General features: G+C 36.6%; 1 protein-coding gene across 17 annotated transcripts in view; it reads left to right on the top strand.

The window, feature by feature from the left end:
- The window catches only part of LOC143256270 (unconventional myosin-Ic-like), a 104,399-nt gene that overhangs the window by 24,213 nt on the left and 57,464 nt on the right, over positions 1-22,722 (top strand). For 13 of the 17 annotated variants that reach the window (XM_076513260.1, XM_076513256.1, XM_076513258.1 and 10 more), the window contains 2 exons: positions 4,398-4,513; positions 19,921-20,119. In XM_076513260.1, coding sequence (XP_076369375.1) covers positions 4,398-4,513; positions 19,921-20,119 — 315 coding nt within the window. Of the gene's footprint in view, positions 1-4,397; positions 4,514-18,102; positions 18,121-19,360; positions 19,475-19,920; positions 20,120-22,722 lie in introns of those variants that run through there. The other 4 variants (XM_076513265.1, XM_076513266.1, XM_076513272.1 and 1 more) reach the window with 3 other exon arrangements.

The following is a 22,722-nucleotide window of genomic DNA, read 5'->3' as shown; positions in this document are numbered from 1 at the left end:
AATTGAGGACACCTATGCCTGAATCTTTGGTTTTCTGACCTCATTTTTCAGTCCATAGTCCCGAAAAGACACTTTACAGTATAAATCAATTCTCTCTCTTTAGAAATATTAAACATCAATGTTTTTATCAGCGAAACCTTACTGAAAAAACAACTTGAGTTGTTGCCCTTCGAATAAAATACTGATTATTTAATCGTTTATTTCAGCAAAAGAGTTGAGAACAAATAAACACGTACTTCATGAAAAAGCCATTGTTTGGGTGAGGCGAGAACCGATAACTCGTTTCGTTAAGTTAGGGCTTTTACGAGTCGCCGTTCTGTCTGAAACCGTAAAAGGTTTACTTTATAAAAGTGCCATGGTGAAATGTAAGTTTATGTTCCTACCATTTCGGCATATTCGTTAGAAATGTGTATCAACAAATGTAAGCATAGTACGATGGTGTTTGGTCGAAAAAAACAAAACATCAAATTGACAAAAACGATCTAGATCTGTGTATATATGTATCTTTATATACACATGCGCAGCAGGGGTTCGATTCCCATCTGTAGACTCAGCAGATAGCCCGATGTGGCTTTGCTATGAGAAAACACACACATAATACAATGTCATAAAGTATAGAATTACCTACTGATTTATTTTCACAAATATATATCATTACTGTAGCTAAACCTACAGGTGACAATTGATATAAAGTGTCTAAAGTAGGATAACACAAGCAATAAGAATAACACTGTAGAAGTTAAGACTTATTTTCTGATGGGCCTGGCATGGCCAGGAGGTTAAGGCACCCGACTGGAATCCGAGGGTCACGGGCTCGAATCCCCGTCACACCAAACATGCCCGTCCTTTTACCCGTGGGGGCTTTATAATGTCACGGTCAATTTCAATATTCGTTGGTAAAAGAGTAGCCAAGAGTTGGCAATGGGTGGTGATGTCTAGCTGCCTTCCCTCTAGTTTTACACTGTTAAATTATGGGTGGCTAACGCAGGTAGCCCTCATGTAGCTTTGCGCGAAATTCAAAACAAACAAAATCAAATCCTTTCTGATGGAGGCCCGGCATGGCCAAGCGCGTAAGGCGCGCGACTCGTAATCCGAGGGTCGCGGGTTCGCGCCCGCGTCGCACGAAACATGTTCGCCCTCCCAGCCGTGGGGATGTTATAATGTGACGGTAAATCCCACTTTTCGTTGGTAAAAGAGTAGCCCAAGAGTTGGCGGTGGGTGGTGATGACTAGCTGCCTTCCCTCTAGTCTTACACTACTAAATTAGGGACGGCTAGCACAGATAGCCCTCGAGCAGCATTGTGCGAAATTCAAAAACAAACAAACAAGCTTTGTGCGAAATTCTAAAAAAAACCAAAAAATAAATCCTTTCTGATGTGATCTTGCATCTCCACCACAGAATGAAAGCATTCACAATAAATATATTTACGGTCGATTTTCAACAAGGAACATAAACTTTATGTACGTTAAAAAGAACGTTGTTGAAAGTTATTTAATAATAAATTCTATTTATTTCAATTTTTAACGCAAACTTAAAAAACACGCTAGTTTTCACCTGAAATAATCGACGTTTTTACAGAAAATAATACGTGCTTGTTGATGTTGATAACTGAATGCACCGCACCGGTTTTATAGCAACTCATCAATTTGTTTTCAAATCCCCCGTTTTTCATATATTGTGACTGAAGTCTGGTTTAAACAGAGACTCAAAATACGTGTTCCATATATAAATAAATAAATGTGCATATTTGCTATTGTTGAATTTCGCAAAACATATTTGAGGGTTGCGCTTTAGTCCTCCCTAATTCTGAAGGTGTGTACCAGAAGGAAGCAGGCTACTCTTCGAGTGCTGTGTGTGCTTATCGTACCTAATTTTGAGTGAGTGTACCAGAAGGAAGCAGGCTACTCTTCGAGTGCTGTGTGTGCTAATCGTACCTAATTTTGAAGGTGTGTACCGGAAGGAAGCAGGCTACTCTTCGAGTGCTGTGTGTGCTAATCGTGCCTAATTTTGAAGGAGTGTACCAGAAGGAAGCAGGCTACTCTTCGAGAGCTGTGTGTGCTAATCGTACATAATTTTGAAGGAGTGTACCAGAAGGAAGTAGGCTACTCTTCGAGGGCTGTGTGTGCTAATCGTACCTAATTTTGAAGGTGTGTACCAGAAGGAAGTAGGCTACTCTTCGAGGGCTGTGTGTGCTAATCGTACCTAATTTTGAAGGAGTGTACCAGAAGAAAGTAGGTTACTCTTCGAGGACTGTGTGTGCTAATTGTACCTAATTTTGAAGGAGTGTACCAGAAGGAAGTAGGTTACTCTTCGAGGGCTGTGTGTGCTAATCGTACCTAATTTTGAAGGAGTGTACCAGAAGAAAGTAGGCTACTCTTCGAGGACTGTGTGTGCTAATCGTACCTAATTTTGAAGGAGTGTACCAGAAGGAAGCAGGCTACTCTTCGAGTGCTGTGTGTGCTAATCGTACCTAATTTTGAAGGTGTGTACCGGAAGGAAGCAGGCTACTCTTCGAGTGCTGTGTGTGCTAATCGTGCCTAATTTTGAAGGAGTGTACCAGAAGGAAGCAGGCTACTCTTCGAGGGCTGTGTGTGCTAATCGTACCTAATTTTGAAGGAGTGTACCAGAAGGAAGTAGGCTACTCTTCGAGGGCTGTGTGTGATAATCGTACCTAATTTTGAAGGAGTGTACCAGAAGGAAGTAGGTTACTCTTCGGGGCTGTGTGTGCTAATCGTACCTAATTTTGAAGCCAGAAGAAAGTAGGCTACTCTTCGAGGGCTGTGTGTGCTAATCGTACCTAATTTTGAAGGAGTGTACCAGAAGGAAGTAGGCTACTCTTCGAGGGCTGTGTGTGCTAATCGTACCTAATTTTGAAGGAGTGTACCAGAAGAAAGTAGGTTACTCTTCGAGGAAATCGTACCTAATTTTGAAGGAGTGTACCAGAAGAAAGTAGGCTACTCTTCGAGGACTGTGTGTGCTAATCGTACCTAATTTTGAAGGAGTGTACCAGAAGGAAGCAGGCTACTCTTCGAGGACTGTGTGCTAATCGTGAAGGAGTGTACCAGAAGGAAGCAGGCTACTCTTCGAGGGCTGTGTGTGCTAATCGTACCTAATTTTGAAGGAGTGTACCAGAAGGAAGCAGGCTACTCTTCGAGGGCTCTGTGTGTGTGCTAATCTTACCTAATCGTAATTTTGAAGGAGTGTACCAGAAGGAAGTAGGCTACTCTTCGAGGGCTGTGTGTGCTAATCGTGCCAGAAGGAAGTAATCGTACTTAATTGTTACTCTTCGAGGACTGTGTGTGCTAATCGTACCAATTTTGAAGGAGTGTACCAGAAGGAAGTAGGCTACTCTTCGAGGGCTGTGTGTGCTAATCTTACCTAATTTTGAAGGAGTGTACCAGAAGGAAGTAGGCTACTCTTCGAGTGCTGTGTGTGCTAATCGTACCTAATTTTGAAGGAGTGTACCAGAAGGAAGTAGGCTACTCTTCGAGGTACCAGAAGGAAGCTGTGTGTGCTAATCGAAGGAGTGTACCAGAAGGAAGTAGGCCTAATTTGCTAATCGTGCCTAGGAGTGTACCAGAAGGAAGTAGGCTACTTCTTCTAATCGAGAAGGAGTGCTAGGCTACTCTTCGTGTGTGTAATCGTACCTAATTTTGAAGGAGTGTAAGGAGTGTACCAGAAGGAAGCAGGCTACTCTTCGAGGGCTGTGTGTGCTAATCGTACCTAATTTTGAAGGAGTGTACCAGAAGGAAGTAGGCTACTTTTCGAGGGCTGTGTGTGCTAATCGTGCCTAATTTTGAAGGAGTGTACCAGAAGGAAGCAGGCTACTCTTCGAGAGCTGTGTGTGCTAATCGTACCTAATTTTGAAGGAGTGTACCAGAAGGAAGTAGGCTACTCTTCGAGGGCTGTGTGTGCTAATCGTACCTAATTTTGAAGGGATGAACTAGAGGGAAGGCATACCACAAATTCTCAGGCTATCCTAATTTAATAATAGAATTGGACCGACCCTCTTATAACGCATTTACGACTTCAAAGTGTGTCCCCCAATGGGACAGCGTAAGTACTCGAAGTTACAACGCTATAATCCGGCGTTCGATTCCCAGTGGTGAACATAGCAGATGGCCCATTGTGGCTTTGCTCTAAAAACACACAAAATAAACAAGCAAGCTGCAAAGTGCGGATTATAACTTCTTTTAGCAGTAACGGGTCGCGAACCACAAATTTTCAGATTCCTTCACGCTAACTACTTGGCTGCGATTAGCCCAAACAATCGAATAAATGAAAGTGAAAATGCTTCATTATAAACATTAGAGAGACTTTATAAACTTAAAGTATATTTGACACAGATATCAGTTTATTATGTTATTAACACGTTTTGTTTTGCTGTTTTTTCGCAGACCTACATTGGATCAGTGTTGATTTCAGTAAATCCTTACAGAGATATAGGGATCTACATGAAGGAATTTGTCGAACAATACCGTAATGTCAATCTCTTCGAGTTGCCACCACACGTGTAAGTAATTGTATAGTCGAACGATATCGTAATGTCTATTTGTGTGGGTTAGCACAGTACATGTAGGTATTTTATTAAAACTTATTTTATTTAATACGTTCCACATGAAACAATCATGAGGGTTACTAATCAATATATGCGTAAGTATTCAAAAGATAATTAGTAAAGAAGGTATTATATATACATGTATGTTGTTTTTAAGGTTTAGTCACAGTAAAATAGTGTTTATCATACTGTAATGGAACCTTTGCTCGTGTGAGTGTGTGTGTTCTTATAGCCACAGCGGGCTACCTGCTGAGTCCACCGAGAGGAATCGAACCCCTGATTTTACCGTTGTAAATTCGTAGACTTACCAATGTACTAACGGGGGAATGCTTGTATAATACTGGAAAAAAAAATTTATTTCGCGATTTACAACCTCCAACTTCGCGAAATTTTTTATCTTATGTGCATGTAGATTTGCAGTAAGGATCACGTTTCGTCTCAGTTTCTCGTCAGGGAGAACTTTAGTTTTTGTCATTCTCGGGATGCAGATATGACGTCGTATATACGTCATATGCGGATCTAATGCACTGACGTCACGGGTAATTGAGAATAATCTTTTTACTTACGAAATAATATAACTGAACTTCTGAAACAAAAACGTTCAGACTAAACAGGTAAATATATAAACATCCTTATGTTTGCTTGAAACTCGCCGTGACAAAAAATGTAAAGGTTTTGAACCCAAAACAAGTAGAGACACGTGAGCCTTCTTGTACTTTTAATAACAGTTGTTGCCTTCCGCCCGCGTGGCACACCAAACATACTCGCCCTTTCAGCTATGGGGGCGTTATAATGTGACGTTCAGTCCCACTATTCTTTGGTAAAAGAGTAGCCCAAGAGTCGGCGGTGGGTGATTATGACTAGCTGCTTTCCTTCTAGTCTTACACTGTTAAATTAGGGGCGGCTAGTACAGATAACCCTCGTGTAGCTTCACGTGATAATTCAACACATAAATGAACCTTCAGCTGAAAATCTAAATCACGTGACGTGTGGAAAATTCAGTATGTTTAAACTGCTTTTGTTCAGATATACAAATTGTAATTTTTATATCAGTACTTAAGGGCTATTTTATTCTTAAAGGCTAACAAGTTCTGTGTTTATTACAGCGAATAAGTTTTATAACTAGTAGTTTGTTTTATCTACATTTTTATACTACACTACGGTGTTAACTAATTGGGGGCCCTAAATAGGAATATTTTTGGACTCCTAAATACATTCTCATCACAGTATTTTCACAGACTAATTATGCACGAACGTTTATCTTTATATTCGCACCCTAACATGACTGCGTGATAACGCACACTTCGCGTGTACGGAACTTGGCAACCAATCAGCACATCATAGCACGTGCTCCTGACTGAAACGTATAATGGTGGTGTAATTTTTAAACGTCCGCTCTTTCTGTTTTGTTTGTTTGTTTTGGAATTTCGCACAAAGCTACTCGAGGGCTATCTGTGCTAGCCGTCCCTAATTTAGCAGTGTAAGACTAGAGGGAAGGTAGCTAGTCATCACCACTCACCGCCAACTCTTGGGCTACTCTTTTACCAACGAATAGTGGGATTGACCGTAACATTATACGCCCCCACGGCTGGGAGGGCGAGCATGTTTAGCGCGACGCGGGCGCGAACCCGCGACCCTCGGATTACGAGTCGCACGCCTTACGCGCTTGGCCATGCCAGGCCCGGGCTCTTTCTGAGTAATGTGTTTTGGATTGCTTTGGCTAAAAGGGCATATATTTTGTAAATTATTGTAATGCTAAAACAACCAAAAGTCAAATTATTAATTGATAAAAAAGTCCTTAATTGGAGGTCTTTTGTAATGTTCGAAGCAGTTGCTTTGTGTAATTGTATCAAGAGCTGCCATTACGTAAGTTCAGTTGGATATTAACACGTAATGCATACCTCAGGTTGCAAAATTTCCAGATATATTTAGGGCATTTAGTACTAAAACAAAACAAGGAAAATAATTTTAAGGGTGTTATTAGGGTATAAATACTCGAAACGTTCGCAACGTTTTCTGGAAACTGCAACCTTTTCCAGACCGTTTTTCTTTGTTCTTCCTTCTAATGATAAAACTAATGTTGAACTTTAAACGAGTACAAAAGTCACAATGGTCAAAAATAATGTTGAACTTTAAACGAGTACAGAAGTCAGAATGGTCAAAACTAATGTTGAACTTTAAACGAGTACAGAAGTCAGAATGGTCAAAACTAATGTTGAACTTTAAACGAGTACAGAAGTCACAATGGTCAAAACTAATGTTAAACTTTAAACGAGTTCAGAAGTCACAATGGTCTCCCCTTTCAGCTGCTTACATTTCCTTCTTCTGTTTAATTTATCTGATATTACTTTTTATTTACTTCTCGCCAAAAGACTCTTAGGTGGCGTTTGTCTCCTTTATCGTTTCATATCTTTCTAATAGAATATGGTAGAAGTTTAGTAGGTTCAGTAAGACCCCGGATTTAGCTGCGATATGTTATGAGAGGATCAGTACAAAAAATTATAATTTTTTTTTCTTTCTGGGTAGCCCGACATGGCCAGGTGGGTTAAGGTGTTCGACTAGTAATCTGAGGGTTGCGGGTTCGAATCCCCGTCACACCAAACATGATCGCCCTTTCAGCCGTAGGTGCGTTATAATGTAACGATCAATCCCACTATTAGTTGGTGAAAGAGTAGCCCAAGAGTTGGCGATGGGTGGTGATGACTAACTGCCTTCCATCTAGTCGTACACTGCTAAATTAGGGACGGCTAGCGCAGATAGCTCTCGTGTAACTTTGCGCGAAATTCAAAATAAACCAGTTTTTTTTTTTGGGGGGGGGTTAAATTATCCCGTGAGACTGAAAAAAATTTGTACCTGGGAGGTGTGTATTACCTGTTAAGTTGGGTTAGAAACCTCAGATATGTTGAATGGTATGTTAACAGAGAATTCCGCCTCTTGCATTGAAACAGAAATTCTTAATGTGTCTCTTTACTGGTTATGTACTTGTATATAAATTTAATCTACCTGCGCATGTTTGTATATTTACAAACAATTGGTGTTAAATCTTTGTGTGGCATATACTGACCAAACTATTAAATGTATAAACTGATTAGGCAACATTTACAAAATTTGTTACATATAAAACTGTGAAATAGGTTGGCCCTGTACAGATTGAAACCAGATGGATTTGTATAAAACTGTGAAATAGGTTGGCCCTGTACAGATTGAAACCAGATAGATTTGTTAAGAAAGTTTTGAAATTTGTTACATATAAAACTGTGAAATAGGTTGGCCCTGTACAGATTGAAACCAGATGGATTTGTTAAGAAAGTTTCGAGTCAAAGTGCAAAACTACACAAGGGCTACCTGTACGTAGCCATAAATGATTGGCTTGACATGATCAGGTGGTTAGGGCGCTTGACTCGTAATCTGAGGGTGGCAGGTTCTAATCCCTATCACACCAAACATTCGCGCCCTTTCAGCCGTGGGGTCATTATAATATGACGTTCATTCCCACTGTTCGTTGGTCAAAGAGTAGCCTAAGAGTTGGAGGTAGATGATGATGACTGTCTGCTTTCCCTATAGTGTTACACTGCTAAATTAGGGACAGTTAGCGCAGATAGCCCTCGTGTAGCTTTGCGCGAAATTAATAATAAAAAAACAACATTAGTTGCTGGCTAGCTTGACTTCGGTGTCTGTATCTAGTGTGATAGATAGAATATTAACACATTTGTGTGGTACTTCTACAATTATCATTCGTTATGAGTTTTAGTAATGATGATAAGGACTGTTAATGGAAAAATTGATTTTGATTTTTGAGTCTCTTTGTGATGTTTCTAATGTATATTAATTTCGTCATTATTGCTTTCTGTTGTTGATTAAAATATCGCCAACTTATTATTAATGTATATAATAGCCGTAGATTTACAAGTTTATTTATATGTATGTAGAATAATGATTTAGAACCCCAGAGAATTTTTAATCACGTGAGGGTCAGATGCTGTTTAGACATAATGCGTCAGGCTGCTCACCTGTAGCATTTAAGTGTTTTTGTTACGTCAGCCATTTGACTAGCACTTTTAACAAATAAAAACCGTACATTGATTAACTCAAGCAAAGTTTCTGACGGATTTATTATCACATATCTGTTTTAATATTGATGTTTGTTTAAATTAATTTTATATTTCGAAATATACATAATTTACACTGTTAACCAACTTTGCGAAACTCCCGCCTATTCACTAAAGTTGTAGAATATTCACGAATGTAAGATAACATATGTGTGTACGTAAACACTAGTGTATCATCTGTATAGTTATGTAGGCTGAAATTTCTAGACACTCTTTTCACTTCTCTAAATATAACCAACACGACGCGCCAAGAGACAGTATGTATTATTGGTTTGCTACATTTGTTATACAATACATCTCGGAAGCTATAATTAAGATTAACGCTTATTAATTGGGAACTTCAAATATTTGACCAGGAAAGTTTATAGATTTTGAACAGTACAAACCATTTAAATTCAGTGGATTCACATGGAATATTGTTCTTGTTAAGAAGGCATTATATAACTTAGCGGTGAAAACCTCAATGTCTGATCAACGAAGAATACAGAGCTCCGTGTTAAGTAATTTGTATCTATATCAACTCGAAATTAACTCGCTCATTGTGAACCTTCGAAAAATGGTAAGAAACTTCCAGACCAGAAAGAAGACTCGATATTGTTTATAAGTTTGTAAAACTTCTGTATATAAATCGTTATTTGTAGTAACCGTTCTTGTAAACTGTATTATTGTTTATATATTATTTTTTTTGTATTTAAAAAGAATTTGTGTGTATCAATCATGTTGACAAGTGTCATAAGTTGAATACCTATCGACGTTTATTTAATTTCTCAATCTAAATCTTCTATAACAGGATAGATTTTTTTGAAAATCACGGTGTATGCACTAATCTTTATGCAAATACCAATATAATTTGCTGATAAATGTTTTTTTTTGTATAAATGTGAAAGCAGCAGTAACAAATGATTTATATGAACTGCCCGTTAGTAGTATTTACCGAAGAAAAATATACGTTTATAATTTTTTTTTTAAATTTTGCTCGAGGGCTATTTGCGCTAGTCGTTCCTAATTTACCAGTGTAAGACTGGAGGGAAGGCAGCTAGTCATCTCCACCTACCGCCAACTGTTGGGCTACTCTTTTGCCAACAAATAGTGGGATTGACTGTCATATTATAACGCCCCCACGGCTGAAAGGGCGAGCATGTTTGTTGCGACGGGGATGCGAACCCGCGACCTCAGATTACGAATCGCACGCCTTAACCACCTGGCCATGCCAGACCAGAACTAAAGAGCCCCAACCATAAAAAAACGGCCCCAGACCATTGTTCCTCCTCCACAAAACTTTACAGTTGCCACTATGCATTCAGGCAAGTAGCGTTTTTCTGGCATCTACCAACCTCAGAGTCGTCCATTAGACTGCCACGAAGTAAAGCGTGGTTCATCACTTCACAGAGCACATTTCCACTGCTCCAGAGTCCAATGGCGGTGTTCTTTATACCACTCTAGCCCATGTTGGCATTGCGCATTGTGATCTTAGGCTTGTGTGCGGCTGCTCGGCCATAGTAACCCATTTCATGAAGCTCCCGGCGAATAATTCTTGTGCTGGCGTTGCTTCCAGAGGGAGTTTGGTACTCGGTAGTGAGTGTTGTAACTTTGAACAGACGATTTTTACGCGCTTCAGCACTCGGCGGTCCTGTTCTGTGAGCTTGTGAGGCCTACCGCTTTGTGGCTGAGCTATTGTTGTTCCTAGATGTTTCCACTTCACAATAACAGCACTTACAGTTGACCGGAACAGCTCTAGCAGGGCAGAAATTTGACGAACTGAATCGTTGGAAAGGTGGCATCTTGTGACAGTGCCACGTTGAAAGTAACCGAGCTCTTCAGTACGACTCATTCTACTGCCAATGTTTGTGTATGGAGATTACATGGCTGTATGCTTGATTTTATGCACCTGTTAGCAATGGGTGTGGCTGAAGTAGCCGAACCTACTAACTAGAAAAGGTGTCCACATACTTTTGGTCATTGGGAGGTAAAGAGGAAGTGGCTCAGTGGTTACCACAATGGATCACACTGCTAAAAACTGGGTTTGATACAACACATATAGTCAACTGTATAGTTCTGCACATAACAACAAACGAACAACCCGCCTATGGCTTTCTATTTGCAATATACGAAATAATTAAACCGGATATGACGTAACTAGTACTTTGTTAAACCTCGTTAAAGTCCTGTTAACACGCTATTGTAATACAACCGCCCGTCGCAAGTAACTCAGATGTTACAATTATTAACATTTTTGTTTCCTAAAAAATATTCAACTTCTCATTATTAACGTTAACCTGGTTTTACTGTTCGGTTTTAAAACAAGGAAGAAACAAAAGCTTGTAAAACGTATACAACTGCTACACTTTAAATTGAAAAAGGTTACTTGCAGGTTTTGTAAGACCAGATTCTATATTCTTTGCAGTTGGTGTCTGTGATCTGTTGGCGATAAATTTCAACTATAAACAATTAGCTACACAGTCCGTTTGTTTAAAAAAACAGTAATTAAAAATAAATCAAACGTATGTACAAATGTTCGTTATAGTGTTGATTATCACAGTTGTATCCAGAGCTTTAAACAGGTTAGTTTGATTACTTTTAAACACAATTGACAAAACGAATTATTTTTTCTACTCTGTTATTATAATGTAGTCTGTGATAATTTCGCTTTAAAAATCGTCACAATATACTTTTTATCGCTAAATTCACGATTTCGCAGTCTGCAACTAGAACTAAATAACGACTTTTCGATACTTATTTATACCTCGACAAAAGTCTAGAACATTTCACGCAATAATAGATATTATGATGTAATAATACGCAGTTAAACAAACTTGAAATTCAAAAAGTTCTTGCGACATGATGCAGTAATCTCGCTGTTGTAAACAATCGCTAATTCATAACAACTGAACAAACTATACAGCTTATGATTCGTAAACAGTTATGTAAGCAAACGTAGCGTAAAATATCTTACAATAAGTAAATATGACACTCGAGCTTTGCAAACTATTTAAGTCGTAACGCTTGCGTTAAACTGAAACAGCTGTATATACTTATTAATACTAGAAATAAACGATTTTATGACACCAAAACGTTTTTATTTTAATTAGACACTCAACGTTTCACTTTACAGTTTCTGCAGGAGTGTTTACTGAAACTGACAGTACAAAACTTCAAATAACTTAAATAATAAATTATATTCAAATCTACTGAGTTCGTTTGTACAGCATGCTAACATATTAATTAGTAAAGCTGTTTGTTTGTTTTGTTTTTAGAATTTCGCGCAAAGCTATTTCGCGAGGGCTATCTGCGCTAGCCGTTCCTAATTTAGCAGTGTAAGACTAGAGGGAAGGCAGCTAGTCATCATCACCCACCGTCAACTCTTGGGCTACTCTTTTACCAACGAATAGTGGGATTAACCGTAATATTATAACGCCCCCACGGCTGAAAGGGCGACCATGTTTGGTGTGACGGAGATTCGAACCCGCGACCCTCGGATTACGAATCGAACGCCTTAACTCACTTGGCCTAGTAGTAAAGTTTGTTGATGAAATAATAAACCTGCAATTTCTAGCAAACAAAAGTTCTATCGAGGTTACAGTGTTTCTCGGGAAAAAAAAAAAAGAGAAAAAAACGGCCTTTACACTCCAGATATATTTATTTCTTTATTCAGTTTCTATCTTACAAATAACCAAATATTTTAAACAGAGAAAATGTATTTAAGCTGTACTCATTGACGAAAAAAATCTAGAAATTAACAGAAATAATGGGTGATGTAACTAAACCAACATTCCAATAACAATATATTATACCAATATACTTGATTGTTACTTTTAGTTTAACACTTGCGTAGAGTAACACATAGTCAGCAACTTGTTTAAAACACCGCTAGTACACTTTGCATTCTCTCCACTTATTGTTTCTTAGCAGCTTCTATTTTTGTCTATGTACTTTTTTTAGCTAATCATAAAATATGTAGTTCTCTATTGTTATATCTCATAAAATATATTTGTCTTTTTTTTTTGGAATTTTGCACAAAGATTGTTTGTTTTGGAATTTCGCACAAAGCTACTCGAGGGCTATCCGTCACTAATTTAGCAGTGTAAGACTAGAGGGAAGGCAGCTAGTCATCACCACCCACCGCCAACTCGTGGGCTATTCTTTTACCAACGGACAGTGGTCTTGACCGTCACATTATAACGCCCCCACGGCTGGGAGGGCGAGGATGTTTGGCGCGACGCGGGCGCGAACCCGCGACCCTCGGATTACGAGTCGCACGCCTTACGCGCTTGGCCATGCCGGGCAGTATATTTGTCATGTATTAATTAGCAAAGCTGTATAGTTGGTATTATATATACATTATAATATTAAAACAAGAGTGAAACAATTATATTAATTTACATATTGTTAGACGCACGTTACAGCAGACTTGAGAAACAGAACATTACAAGCAGTTTTATATTTTAATAACTGTTTTAATATCGAACAGTTGTGTATATTAACTCTGAAGAAGCTCGCAAAGGCGAAACATTGGTTCGAATAAAAATATATACTTTTTATTTATCTGGGGTGTAGAGGTCGTTTTTTCTAAACTTTTTATCAACATTTCAATCTCTAAACTTGATAGAACTTTCGTTGCTACAAGTAACAGTTAATCATTTCAACAATACTTTTCTTTCAACAGTTTACTTACCACCTACCAGTTAAACCGTTATAACGTTATTATTTTTTCTACATTTTAAAGTTTCGTGTATTTTAAGCCAAATTTCTCGTAGCTAATAAAAAATGAATTTATTTTATGAAGGCAGCCTAAACCTTTAAGATGCAAAATAAAACACAATACGAGGTCTGTTAAAAAAATACGCGGACTGTTTGAATTGCGCGGCTCCAGTTGGTTCCAGGGGAATCCGCTTGGTATCGCTAGGTTCGCACAGATCAGCTGATTACGACGCCATTTCCCGATTGCAGATATCTTCATTTGTGTATTAGCTACGCGGTTTTAAGTGAAGTGCGATTTTTTCGTTTGGCGGATTTCAGAATGAATGACCTGAAGGAGCAACGACGTGCTGTGAAATTTTGTGTTAAACTTGGAAAATCTGCGACTGAAACTTTTGCTATGCTTAACACGGCTTACGGTGATGTTGCTCTGAAGCGTACGGCATGTTTAAAGTGGCATGAACGTTTTAAGGATGGTCGACAGTCCATTGAAGATAATGAGCGTCCTGGACGTCCTTCCACGTCAACTGACGACCCACACGTCGGGAAAATCAACACCCTGGTGCGGGCAAATCGACGTCTGACTGTCAGGGAGCTTGCTGAAGAGTGTGGGATATCAGTTGGATCTTGTTACGAGATTTTGACCGAAAAATTGAAGATGCACCGCGTTGCTGCGAAATTCAGCCCTCAGAATTCGTGAGTTTTTGGCCAAACACTCGACCACTGTTCTTCCCCACCCCCTACTCACCTGACCTTGCTCCTTACGATTTTTTCTTGTTCCCCAAACTCAAAAGACCCTTGAAAGGAAGAAGATTTGAGACGATTCCCGAGATTAAGGCAAATGCGACGAAGGAGATGGAGGACATTACAAAAGAAGCATACCAGGACTGTTTCAACAAGTGGAAACACCGTTGGGATAAGTGTGTGCGTTGGGGAGGAGAGTACTTTGAAGGGGTCCCAGACCTGTAACTTCTAAATAAAGTACATTTTGTTTTATGACGTCAGTCCGCGTATTTTTTGAACAGACCTCGTATACTCTGCCACCTGTTGTTTTTAACTTGCCATAACCTGTGTTATCCGTTATTTTATCACATTTTATACAGTTACTGTAAAAGTTGTGTCTGATGAAGAACATTATTGATATGGCAAAAAAGACATTTGGAAATTGTTGTTTTACAATTAATTTTATAATTATATTAACGCCATATATGATATAAAACAAAACAAAATTTTATTCTCTAAAAGAAATTAGTCCATAGGCAGCTCAGCTGCACCATTGAGCGCTTTAAAGAGAAAAAAGAGAGTAATAAATTAAAATATTATGCAAATAATATTTAGGCTAATCAACACGTTTTAATATATTTTTAATAAACATTAAAAGGATTAATTATTCGACATCTAAAAAACGTCAAAAAGAATCAAGTTGAAGTTTAAGTAGAGTGTTTTAGGGAAGGGTAACATAAGTCTGCGTACTGTTCCAGAAACAAATAAGTAAAACTATCCCTCTCTGAAACAGAGAGTTGTATAATCCGGAATTAACTCTTATAATCAATAAACAATCGTTGCCTGAGTGGAAATGATTCGGACATTAATATCCGATTGTAGTGTTTATTTGAGTCTAGGAATCGTCCTTAAACTAGTTTGGTGGTTAACAATAACAACATTAAAAGATAGTTAAATAATGTTGTTTTTATTTAATTGCAATAATTAATAGCGAACACAAAACTTTCTTAAATACTTATTACAACTCGGATGAAATTAATAAATTCATGACGTTATTGCAATTGGAACTCAGTAAATTAAATTTATCCAGAGTGTATTCCAAATTATGGTTTTATGGGTGCGCTATAAGAGCGAGTTTCTGTAGGGCTCATCCAAAATAACCACCTTTTGTTTAGAAGAATAAAGTTTGAATAAGCAGTAATAATGCTTTAACACTTTATTTTAGTTGACTTTAATTATGTATGACATACACATATTTTTAAACTAACAAAGACTTTAAAATAACTTAAGTATATTCAATACCTACGCGATTTTTAGAGCTTCTTCAAAGTATATCTAAGTTTATCCTGTCCATAGTATCAATGGAATATAGTACAGGTCAGGTTTCCGGGACTTAGAATTGTTTGTTTGCTTTTCGTATAGCAAAGCCACAAAGGCCTATCTGCTCATCCCACCGAGGGGAATCGAACCCCTGATTTTAGCGTTGTAAATCCGGAGACATAACGCTGTACTAGCGGGGTGCGAGATTTAGAAAGCCTTGACTACGGATATGCTAAGAGTCTCAACATCTTGTACTCAATATATCTATCTGAACATGTGATTGGAGGATCGAATAATTCATACCTTCCTATTTTCAACAGAGTAGTATCAACAGTGCGAGTGAATATAGTTTAATTTTGGGCTAGTTTTTGGTTGCATAAAGTTTCTTTTAATTGAAATAACTATTGAAGGGAGAAATGAGAACACTTTAAATGTATTGAAAGACTATTCGTTTTTGTTTTTCAAGACGTCTAAAAATAGAATATAAAATATTTTCAATGACCAAATTATTTTAGCTACTATATTTTCCTCCTTGTTCATAAACACGACTAGCTTGTAATCCGAGGGTCGCGGGTTCCAATCACCATCACACCAAACATGCTTGCCCTTTCAGCCGTGAGAGCATTATAATGTGACAGTCAATCCCATTATTCTTTGGTAAAAGAGTTAGCGGTGGGTGGTGATGACTCGCTGCCTTTCTTCTCGCCTTGGCCCGGCATGGCCTAGCGCGTAAGGCGTGCGACTCGTAATCCGAGGGTCGCGGGTTCGCGCCCGCGTCGCGCTAAACATGCTCACCCTCCCAGCCGTGGGGGTGTATAATGTGACGGTCAATCCCACTATTCGTTGGTAAAGAGTAGCCCAAGAGTTGGCGGTGGGTGGTGATGACTAGCTGCCTTCCCTCTAGTCTTACACTGCTAAATTAGAGACGGCTAGCACAGATAGCCCTCGAGTAGCTTTGTGCGAAATTTCCAAACAAACAAACAAATCTTCTCGCCTTACACTACTAAATTAGGGACGGCTAACTCAGATAGCCTTCGTGTAGCTTTGCGCAAAATTAAAAAACAAAACAAAACAAGCTCGAATGGTTTTTTTTCATATCGAGTTTTCATTTTTCGTTTTTTGTTTTTCTGAGACGGCTGGTACGGGTATTAAAACTTTATTTAAAATAAAGTACAGAACAATGTTTCGACCTTTTTAGATCATCTTCAGTGGGTTCCTCGTCATCATGAATTACAAAATGCTTTGTCATTCAAAATTGCTTAGGAGCGCTTTGATAGTCGTTACTAGATAACGTAAGTGTTGTTACTTTGAAACTGTATGGTGAATTTCACTTTCAGTTAATTCCTGTGTGTGATAGACTTAATAAGGCCTGGCATGGCCAAGCGTGTTAAGGCGCGCGACTCGTAATCTGAGGGTTGCGGGTTCGCATCCCCGTCGCGCCAAACATGCTCGCCCTTTCAGCCGTGGGTGCGTTATAATGTGATGGTCAATCCCACTATTCGTTGGTAAAAGAGTAGCCCAAGAGTTGGCGGTGGGCGGTGATGACTAGCTGCCTTCCCTCTAGTCGTACACTGCTAAATTAGGGACAGCTAGCACAGATTGCCCTCGAGTAGCTTTGTGCGAAATTCAAAACAAACAAAGATAGACTTAATATATCAAACTTTTTCACCCTTCAATTTTACTAGATTAATCAAGTATAAAAACGTTTATGACAAGCATTATTTAATATATATTACATTTTTAACAAATAAAAACACTCAAAAGGAACAGTCTTTATTTGTTTGCAGCTGGAATTCATTTTTGGTTTCATTCATGTAGTGGCATTTCTTAATATTCAAATGCAAGACTTGTTTCGTGAGGTTCTGAGTACACGTAAAAAGTTGATAATATTCTAATCTGACTCTTCTATTCCAAATTTCCTGCCACGTATCTAATTTAAGTTCTGAGCTTGACTCTCCTATTCCTCTCCTAAGATACCAACTTATTTCTCCTGGTATTATTGGACCTCGAGGGGAGTTAGGCACCTAGAATATTGAGGTTTTTAAAACGTGAAATGTACAAATCAGTCTCCCTGGGGAGAATTTACTTTGATTGTTTCTTATATTACTGAATAATTAGTCAAATACTGCAAACTATATGATTTATAAAGGTGTACCCAAAATAAATTATGTTCACCCCAGTCATAAAAGAAACTAAAAAGGCAATAGAAAACATTGGTTTGTACATTTAAAGCTTATCCAGAATGTGTATAGCAGTTTAAATAGCTAAGGTAACCCTTCTTTAAGTGGTGTAGGATGTATATTTATTCAGGGAATTTTTTAAAATTTTCATACAGGTTTTCTGCATGTGATTACAGTATTTTTGTTATCCATATGTGACATCCAGATGGTCTTAAACATGTGGTAATTATCTTGCAGGATGTACATCTACAACAGCTTGTATATCTCTTTGGCACTGTTTCTTTGTTTCTTGTGGTAAGTTAGTCTCAAGGGGTGATAGAGGTACTTGTAAAAATTGTTATGCATGGGAAGGTTTTTTATGTTTTTCCTGCATATGATATTTGGAATTGTTATTTAGGTTGTATATAAGATATAATTTTATCATTTGTCTTATTTAGAAATGCAATGTATCATAGTGATTTCTGTTTTTGTCTGGTGAAAACATATCATCACTCCAGCAGCTAGTAAGGTCATAACTGAGAGCTGTAATAAGATAGTAAGTTTAGAAAATTTTCAGAGTAAAGATTTATTTCTTTGTGTTTGTCTTTTCCTTTTGCTGTCCATGTTCAAGCACTTTCTCTTGCTTTAACAGTCCTGAATCTACATATTTAGGAAGCTTTTGGCTCTCTGCTAGGTAGCCTGAATATACCTGAATACATTTTTTTTATATCTTAATTTCAACAAGTTGCAAAACTGGCTTTAATTTTCAGCATATGTTCTTCCTGGTTTTGTATCTTTAAAAAAGTACACTTTGTCGTTTTAAAATTTTATGCCTATTGGATTTGTTTCATGCTATTTGTGTGAAGCTGTGCAGATAAATAAACCAAAACTTGTTTTAAAGTCTACTTAAACATATAACAAAATAATGAGGCTTAGAATCAACATTAACATTTTAGTGTAGTAGAGACAGTTTCTTGGTATCACTTTTCAGCCAACAGTGATCCAGTTTTTAAATGTCTTTAGTTATTTTATCCTACTACCCAAATACTGTACAGATATTAATAATGTCAGAATACTGGGAAACAAAACAACTGCCATAACCAGAATACTAAAAGAAAGAGTTGTTGGCAGAATAGGCTTTGCTTGTTGTTAAACACAAAGCTAAACAAATGGGCTATCTGTGCTGTGCCCATCATGAGTATTGAAATTTGATTTTTTGCATTATAAGCCCAAGAAATTTGTTAATGAACATCTGGGGATCTGAATCAAGAACAAATTTAAAGTTGCAGAAATGATAATGTTTAAATAAAAATCCATTCTTGACATAATGCATTTTAATTATATATATATAAAGATATATATATATATATATCTTACCATGGTATAATAGAAGATTAAGAAAGTTGGTCAAACAGGAAATAAGGACATCCAAAAGGATGAAAATATTTAACATAAAAACAAACAGAAATGAGTTTTTAAATACAAGGGTAAACAATGTTAGGATTAGGATAGGACCCATGAAAGTTGGTAAGTGAAGGCTTGTATGTGATGATTATGAAACGGCTAGGTTATTGAATTCTGCGATAGGACATGAAGGTTGGCAAGTGAAGGCTTGTATGTGATGATTATGAAATGGCTAGGTCGTTGAATTCTGCGATAGGACATGAAGGTTGGCAAGTGAAGGCTTGTATGTGATGATTATGAAATGGCTAGGTCATTGGATTCTGCATTTTTTTTTCAATTTTTACTAATGAATATTTAAGCAGTAATCGTCATCTTGAACAACTCACAAATGAAAACAAAGTTGAACAAGACAGTTGTATAAATTCTGATCTTGTTTAAATAAAATTGGGAGATTTAAAGAATGATAAGGCTTTTAGGACAGATAATATTTCCTCTAGGGTTTTAAGGTAGGTCAAAGACTTGAATGGTGTATCAACAGATTGGAAATTAGCTAATGTCACTCCTATATTTAAAATGGGTAATAGAAATTGTACCAGTAATTATAGGCTTATTTGTCTTACATCAGTTGTTGAAAAATTTTTGAAAAGTCTGATAATATATACTTTGTAAGGTCATTTAACAAAGTTTATAATTAATAGAGTGGTTGGCCTGTGGAGTTGGTTACCTTCGGATGTTGTAAAGGCAGTAAATTTGAGTGAGTTTAAAAGAAAGCATGATAGATATATGAATGATAAGGATTGACTTTTAAAAAACAGTTTAGTTTTACTTAAAGGATGGGACAGCCAAGATGGACCAACAGGTCCCTTGTTGCTTCTAAACATTATGTTATAAAGATAATAGACCAAAAATGATTACTAATGTCTTTCTCTTTCATGATATGTTTTATTTATAGATTTGCCATTGCTGACTCAGCCTATAGGCTGCTGCATGAGGAATGTCGAGATCAGTGTATCCTGATATCTGGGGAAAGTGGGGCAGGAAAGACTGAAGCTTCAAAAAAAATCCTACATTACCTTGCTGCTGCAAGTTATCATGTTAAGCAGGTGGAACATGTGAAAGAAAAACTCTTGAATTCTAATCCTGTACTAGAGGTAGAAAATCTTTTGAATTTTAATGTATAGCTTATACAAGTTCTAAAAGCTATGGCTTATTGTTGTGTAGAACATAAACAAGATTTAGACTGACCTTTTTAACCCAAAGTATAAAACTCTTAAAAATTTTTAAAAGTTAGTTGTGGCTGATGCTTATGGACAGAGAAGTGAGTATATTATATTAAAATAATTTTGAATATGTAACTCAGCAATTCACATGGCAATAACAGCTGATGTGTAACAGCCTTTTCCAACACAAGATATTCATACATTTACATAAAAATATGTCCAGATCAGGTTTTTTAATGAGGATGCCCCTTGTAAAATGACCAACTTGGGGAACCAGGACCAAAAATAAAGAGACTTCTATCAAGTCATATCCCTGATTTGATAAGCAAAAGGTGGCATCTTATAAAAGGTAATAATTTATAGTCACAAAGGTCAGCAGCAAAAGTTGATTAAATGCCTCAGGCAACAGTATGTAACATAATCAAGAAGGACTGCTGTCTGGAAAAACCATAATAAGAGTTGCTTTCATAACATATCTGTTCAACTATTACATGACTCAAGTAGCTATAAAATGAAAGAAGCATTTGTTATTTTCAGTACAAAGACATGTTGGTCAAGTTACTTGATGTATTTTCCATTGACTTACTGTACACCTGATGGATTATGGATACAATTCAAGTAGGAGTAGTGTGCTTTGGATATTATAGCCTTATGACAAAATCGTTTGCAATGGAAACTATGATGCATAGCTAATGTCAGGATGCATAGACAGAACATGATAACATAGACTGCTACATCATTTTGAGGCTCCAGAATAATTTTATTTAATATAATGTGCTCAAGCTCTATATAACATAAAATTTAAATTTGATGTTCTAATTCAAACACGAACCTCATGAAAATTACTCACTTATGCTCCATTGTAACTAACCTATAAAAGAATCTATAAGAATAATTAAAAGTGGATATATGTTAAAACGTTATAATAATATTAATTAAAAAAACAAACTATAAGGATAGGGAAAATGCGTGTGTGAACAATAAAGGAAGTTTTTTCACATGTGTGAAAAAAAAATGAAGTCCTTTAATCAGGCACAGCAGTTTTGACAGGACATATTTTTCTGATATATCCTTAGAGGTTAATCAGTGTCTCAGAACCAACTTAGAAAACTAACCACTTAAAAAATGTACACTTGCTGGTCAAGATAAAAATAATGATCACATTATACTCAATGTTAGTAAGTAACTCAAGTTTATGAATGTTGCATTTTAAATGCAAATGGTTAGTTAAATTACAGTGAACATTTATAAAAAATTACATAAGCAAACTAATTATGAGAGGTGCATTTTTAAAAGTGCTTGGGTGATAGGGTATTGGATTGTTTTTTTGTAAATGATTTTTTGCATATGCATGATTTCTTAACATTGTCAGTTTTAACAAGTATTACATTTTGTTTAAAACTTCCCAAAATGAAACAGTTATGTTTCATATAACGCTGAAATTTAAGAGAAATTAGATTATAATAAAGCATACTGTATACTTTCTGCATTAGATTGTAATAAAGCATGCTGTATATATATTCTGTATTAGATTGTAATAAGGCATGCTCTATACTTTCTGTATCAGATTGTAATAAAGCATACTGTATACTTTCTGTATTAGATTGTAATAAAGCATGCTATATATATATTCTGTATTAGATTGTAATAAAGCATGCTCTATACTTTCTGTATTATATTGTAATAAAGCATGCTGTATATATATTCTGTATTAGATTGTAATAAGGCATGCTCTATACTTTCTGTATTAGATTGTAATAAATCATGCTCTATACTTTCTGTATTAGATTGTAATAAAGCATGCTCTATACTTTCTGTATTAGATTGTAATAAAGCATGCTGTATACTTTCTGTATTAGATTGTAATAAAGCATGCTCTGTACTTTCTGTATTAGATTGTAATAAAGCATACTGTATACTTTCTGTATTAGATTGTAATAAAGCATGCTATATATATATTCTGTATTAGATTGTAATAAAGCATGCTCTATACTTTCTGTATTATATTGTAATAAAGCATGCTGTATATATATTCTGTATTAGATTGTAATAAGGCATGCTCTATACTTTCTGTATTAGATTGTAATAAAGCATGCTCTATACTTTCTGTATTAGATTGTAATAAAGCATGCTGTATACTTTCTGTATTAGATTGTAATAAAGCATGCTCTGTACTTTCTGTATTAGATTGTAATAAAGCATACTGTATACTTTCTGTATTAGATTGTAATAAAGCATGCTATATATATATTCTGTATTAGATTGTAATAAAGCATGCTCTATACTTTCTGTATTATATTGTAATAAAGCATGCTGTATATATATTCTGTATTAGATTGTAATAAGGCATGCTCTATACTTTCTGTATTAGATTGTAATAAAGCATGCTGTATACTTTCTGTATTAGATTGTAATAAAGTATGCTCTATACTTTCTGTATCAGATTGTAATAAAGCATGCTGTATACTTTCTGTATTAGATTGTAATAAAGCATGCTGTATACTTTCTGTATCAGATTGTAATAAAGCATGCTG

Source organism: Tachypleus tridentatus, chromosome 7 (assembly GCF_004210375.1).
Source record: "Tachypleus tridentatus isolate NWPU-2018 chromosome 7, ASM421037v1, whole genome shotgun sequence".
Lineage (NCBI taxonomy): Eukaryota > Metazoa > Arthropoda > Merostomata > Xiphosura > Limulidae > Tachypleus > Tachypleus tridentatus.
Note: the sequence above shows the minus strand (reverse complement) of the source record. Positions and strands in the feature narration are given on the sequence as shown.